Raw genomic sequence first — 6,025 nt, 5'->3', positions numbered from 1 at the left:
TTTAAAAAAAAAAACAACCCTCATTGGTACTTCAAGATCTTTACAGCACACCTCCCTCCCAACCCATTCCACCATCCCAAGTTCCATTAGATCGCTATCAATCAAACCAAGAGGACTGCAGCCCTGATAACCCAGTAATGACACACTGAGTGGGGCAAAGAGTTTCTTCCTATCACTTTCTGCCACCTAAATAAAAAAGACCAAAATTAATTACCTGCATCAGAGGAGTAAACGTACCTTCTCTCTCTGCTGCTTCTTTCTTTGCATGTTTTCTCTGGTGCTTATTGCAGAGCCTGACACTCAGGTCCAGTGTGTGTGAGCAAAGGTAGTAATTTTTCTTTTCTCTTTATGACTAGAACTAAGTAACTAACATTTTAATGATGAATTTTTACCATTTTCGTCTTGCTACAGTATATAACATCACCATGATTTCTTATGTTCCTGTCACATAAACTATTCCCTCCATAAAAAGACAAAGTATATCCTTCAGTTTAACTGTCAAGCACAAGGTCTTTTACACAGAGAAAATATTCACAACCTTATGTTACTTTCCATTGGCTTTTGCAACAGCACTGTGGAACTCTATGACCATCCTCTCAGTTTAAAAGCAGTCTGTATGACGTTTCTTGTCAACATCTTACAAACACATCAGTCGGTACAGATGGAAGAGAAAGCCCATCACAACGAGATACGTGGACTGCTCAGCTGAATCCTTCAGCTTCAAGTTTACAGGTATCATTTTATGGCAGTCAATTTCCACATTTCATGAGAAAATTAATTTCTCCCACATTTTTGTAAATATTTTTTCACTTGTTCCAGTTACTGTATACATTACTGCCTGCAATAAATTGAAAGCATAGAGGCCCAAGCAGAGTAGGGCAACAACTGTTCCCCTCTCACCAGGGCACTGCACCACCACGATCAGGAAGCTGTGGTCACACCACACAGACTCGAGAGATCTAGGAGCACATGGGAATTTCAGTTGCTCACTCCTGACAGCACAAAAGCAGAAAGACTAACTGACAGACAAATGCCATGCTGAGTTTCTGAGAGTGCTTCCCATCCAGCTGTGGGTTTGCAGACAGTGGAACTACAACCAGGACGAGAGACTGCAGAACCATCATTTCTTAAACACCTCTTCTTTTGTTCACTGCAGATAGCCAATAAAAAATTAACTACATAAAACTACCTCACACCAATTACACCAACACAAAATTAATCTACAACAACTGCATTTACCATTTCACTTCTCTCTAAGGAACAGCTCTGAACTTCTGATGCAACTCAGGATAAAGCCATTTTATCACAGCACAGATTTTTATTAGCTGGTTCCCACCAAGTGGGCATTGCAGCCTTCTCACACAATGAAATCAGTAACAGAATGTTTACTGGAAGCTCAGAAACATGTTTACTTTATATACAAGAAAAAACTTATTTACAACAATCAACAGTAAACTATGTACAAAAAAATACAAGAGACATTTCCATGATAACTGTATAAATTAACACAATAAATAGGAGGGAAGCAGGTCCCATTCTTAAGGCACAAAACCTTCTTCCCAAGACTGTACAGGGATTCATTTGCTTCCCTATGCTTCTGACAGGATCACAGGAATGGCGCGGAGACCCCTGAGGAACAACAGTTGGTGGACGGTGATACAGACATGCAGTCACTGCTGACAGTTGTAGAAAAACATCATTTTTCATCCTTTCTTTTTTTTTTCTTTTTTACAGTACACACACCTTAAGATACAAAATATTTTGTGTAAACAGTCTTTTTAAATCACATAGATAGTATGCACATTTTTAAATAACACTAAAACAACGAACACAGCTTTCCGTACGATTTGGTGCAGAAACGTTCCCAGGACGGGCAGCGGAGGCCCCGGCAGGGCTGGAGGCTCTTGCAGCACGCCGGCACCCCTGGGCCCCGAGCCACAGCTCCGCTGTGCTGCAAGGCTCCCGCAGTAGGGCCGCACGCTCTGGGCACCACAAGATCCCACACGCAAAACCAGAAGGACTGCATTAGCCTAACAGCCCTCCCTACGGGCAGAGCAGGACATTGCTGATAGCTCCTTCACGAGCCCAAACGCCCTCTGGTCTCCACTGCATGCAATCCCACTGAAGCAAATCATCCTAACACAGGGCACGCTACTCCCCAGAACCTGCCATTCAGGGTGAATTTCCAGGGCAGTGCCAGAATGAGAGACAACATACTGAAAACTCATCCTAGCACGTGGAACCATATGCCCAGCTCACCGCAGACACTGCCCCAGCTCCTTCCAAATCACTGCCAACAGGGAGGGTTGATAAACAGAGGGTGGCACAAAGCTTCCACAAGAGTAGCGTTTTCAGGAGACTAAACATACACGTGATGTGTGCAGTTCTAGCTTCTCTCAAGCTGGTGTTTTACCTGAGACTGCAGGAGAGTCTCTTTTTTTTTTTTTTTTTGGCAAAACAGATATGTCTACTGTCTAATCGTCTTTCCTGAATTTCTCTCCCACAGAAAAATGATCAGATGCCAGAAGAGGAACTCAGAATAACGTAGCCAGAAGTTCAGCCTGACTGCCTGCTTTGCAGATAGTTCTCACTGATTTTTGACACAAATCATACTAGTCTACTCACAAAATCTCTGCAACCGCAATCTGCATTTTTCCCAGTGAGACACATAGAGCTACAACTTTTTGTTAGATATAAACCTTAATACATATTCAAAGGCACTCAGGTTAAATATGGATCCCATTTTCTAGCTCTTAAAAGAAGGTAGAACTCCTTCCCTGCCTTCAGTAAGAAATAGACAGGAATATACTGGCTATGAACGCTTTGATAAAATGTGCACCTACACAAAAAGTATTTGAACCTATCAACAGGACAGAATATAAAAGTAAAAGACAGGAAAATTGGTCTCTGCAGGAATCATCACCCATAGCACATGGCTAATGGCCTTCAGGCCTCTCCAGATATGGCACAAATGAAGGAACAAGCCTGAATGTAATAACTCTTTGGATTCCCGTTACTCTGAGCAGGAAAAGTACAGAGGAGCTGTTTCTAATGAGGCAAGAATCTATCCCCCAGAAACGCCAAGAAGGCAAGTGCATACTGTTTATACACCTTAAATCATGACGTTCCCCGGAGAAACTTCACAGCAACAACAACTCCTTCAGCAGGTAAAGGAGCAAACAGAGCTACAGAGCTACAACCTGCCTTGTGCGCCCTGCTGCGCTCTCCGGGGAAACACATGAACATCCTGACCAGGCATGCTCCTGGGGACAGGCAGTGAGCTGCACCTCGCTGCCACCAGTGAGGAAGGATGTGTCCTGGGGCTCTACTTAGTGAAGGTTTCTCCTCATTCTCATGCAGATGCTGCTCAGTGTCCCAAACACTTTATGTCTACTATTCTTACTCATCCGACACCTCAGGAATTCAATACAGTAACAGGGTTTTGTACTGACAAAGAAAAAATATGGCCAGGGAAGCAATTGCTGATGTATAGATAGAAGAAACAAATTCAGAGCAAAACTGAACATATTTCTTGTTCAGTCCACAGTATTTATACCAGAAATTTTGCTAGTTTGATGAAGCATGTTTAGTCTTCTGCTAACTTCTCATGAGCAAACCCTGTCAATTCACTAGGCTGAGAGGAAATGTGTGGCTGAATGAGTTAAAAACAGATAGGGAGAGTCAGAATAATCCTTGGTGAAGCCTTAAAGAATGCAATGGAGTTTGCCCAGCATGGTATCAGCCCACAACCTTTTGAAACAGACAAGACTTTACATAAAATAACTTGGCTGATTGTTGTTGTGACTACAGAGCTGATGTCAGGTTGATAAAATCCTTAGAAACAACAAAGAAAAAGACGTCCTCAGGAAATTATCTCTCATGCCACTGTGTATGTAACCATTTCTTTGTCTGCAGCCATAGGTGGACAACTGCCACTGTAAAAAAAAAAAAAAAAAAGAAACAAAAACCATACAAAATTACAAAGTAATTAAAAATTCCTGCTGTCTCTCCAGCTTTACAGCACTGAATATTCCTAAATTCCTTCTGCAGTGATAAACATGGCAATATAATTATGCATGCTGGTCTTCGGGCTTTAACAGTCACCTGACTGGGGTCAGGCAATACAGCGGAAATTTGAAGGCCGTCTAGGAACTCTGAATCAGAGGCACTGATTTTTCCATGCTCCACTGTTGGTGGTACCAAAGACTATTTACCAACATACTCCAGTTTTCATTACGATGCTTGTCCACTCTGTAACAATTCTCTTTATCTCAGGGCTCTTACAGGAGCCCTGATGTTTGACAGGACGATTGCTCTCATGGGGGTACAACCCAGGAGGACTGAGGCACCCGAATCTTTTGGTATCCATCTTGGGGTGAAGGAGCAAGGCAGGAAGAGAAAGAAGCAAGGTGGAAAAGCTGCTGGAACCAAGACAGGTCAAAAGACGCAAGTACTATGAATAGACCATAATTTTTGTGACAGAAATAGTTTTCTGCAACTACAAGTTGAAGAAAAGCAAGAGCTTTGTTTTCTGTGGCCACGACAGTGGGACCAAATGGACAGCAAGCCACTCCTGGCTCTTGCCAGTCATGCTGCTCCCCACGTCAAAGTGGAGCAACTTGTTCCATATCTTACTTCATTACATTACATTTCTTGCATGGCCCAAAAAGCTAGTTAGTGTTCCTCTCCCCTTCATTTGGTCTCCTGAAGATAAATGCAGTCAGAGCGGATTTCCTATAATCTTTTGGCTCTTGAGAATTTTGTCTTTAATTAGTGTCAGGAATTTCCAAACAATTGTTTGTGATGCCTGAAAACCTACACGTTGTACCATTGTGACTGGCTGAAAGAGGAGAGCCAGGCCCAGTGGAAGACCACGCGGTTTTAACCACATGCATTGTTTGTTGCAAGGCATACGTGAGTGAGGATCACTGGGAGTTCATTGGTAAGGGGAGGTCTATACTGGCTTTGAATTTCTGATGCAAATCACATGCAACTACAGGCTTGCTAAAAATGGGTTAGTAAGACACAAGGACAAGCTCCGTCCCACTGAAATGCTCTAAGATACAGGTAAGACATACAGATGAGCAGGAAAGTTTTCAGTTTGAAAAGACTGTCAGATGCTCCTGAACTAAGACTGGCCAATATATCTTTTGCCCTGAATAATTGTACTGTGATGAAGTTATCCAGTAAAGGTAGCTGTGTTGCAATTGTCAGGAGTCCTGCACTATCACTGGAACCAGAACTTCCCACATTGGAGGACATGGTTCTTCAAACAGCAAGTGAGTTCTCTTTCGGGAGGCTCTGCCTCAGTGCAGATAAGGTGCCTCTTGACTGTATGCAGCCGTACCCCACAGGAAAAAAGGTAGCACCATGCTTGGTTGATATGAGCTCTGAACAGCTGCAGTTTGGCTGTTCAGTAGAGACAGTTGTGAGCACATCTGCTCTGTGAGGTGACTGCTGTGCAGTTAGTGGGAATGGTAGACACAGGCTGTGAAAACAGAGGCTAAACCTCGCTGACAGGAGTATTCCGGCTCAGCTCCTTGATCCCGTGTAATATTCTCTTCATGTGGCCCACTTTGGTCACACCCAGGTCCTGGAAAAAAAGAGAAAACCTTACCTTAAGAGAAAGTGGGGGAAAAACACCAGGTCACCAAGCAGTGGTTACAAACTAGTCAGCCAGTTACAGAGAGGAGGAAACCAACCAAAAAGATTACAAACTTGATGGTTATATATGGAACCCCAAACCACATGTCAAAAAGCGACCAGAGCATGACAGGGTAAGGAACAGTCACAGAGCAGGAACAGAGCAATGGAGAGAAACAACTGCAGACCATTAGCCAGAAATGCAAATTGCTTTGACTGTGAAAGGCCAAAGCAGGAGAAAAGAAAGTGCATACAGATCTCAAGGACCTAAGCTTGTAGCCAAACACATGCAGGAAGAACCAACCGACCACTGGTCACATCAAAACACGTGTGAACACTTGGGTGCCATGCAACAAAACACACTGTAGCTGGATGGCATGCT

General features: G+C 43.3%; 1 protein-coding gene across 11 annotated transcripts in view; it reads right to left on the bottom strand.

Moving 5' to 3' along the window:
* Positions 1–1,298: 1,298 nt before the first annotated feature.
* Positions 1,299–6,025, bottom strand: part of DGKD (diacylglycerol kinase delta) — a 69,033-nt gene continuing 64,306 nt past the window's right edge. For all 11 annotated transcript variants that reach the window (XM_080605068.1, XM_080605072.1, XM_080605069.1 and 8 more), the window contains one exon: positions 1,299–5,593. In XM_080605068.1, coding sequence (XP_080461194.1) covers positions 5,504–5,593 — 90 coding nt within the window. In that variant the 3' untranslated portion in view covers positions 1,299–5,503. The remainder of the gene's footprint in view (positions 5,594–6,025) is intronic.

The sequence above is a fragment of the Anser brachyrhynchus genome (genome assembly GCF_964034855.1).
Source record: "Anser brachyrhynchus genome assembly, chromosome: 9".
NCBI classification, from domain to species: domain Eukaryota; kingdom Metazoa; phylum Chordata; class Aves; order Anseriformes; family Anatidae; genus Anser; species Anser brachyrhynchus.
This window is presented reverse-complemented; position numbering and strand designations above follow the sequence as displayed.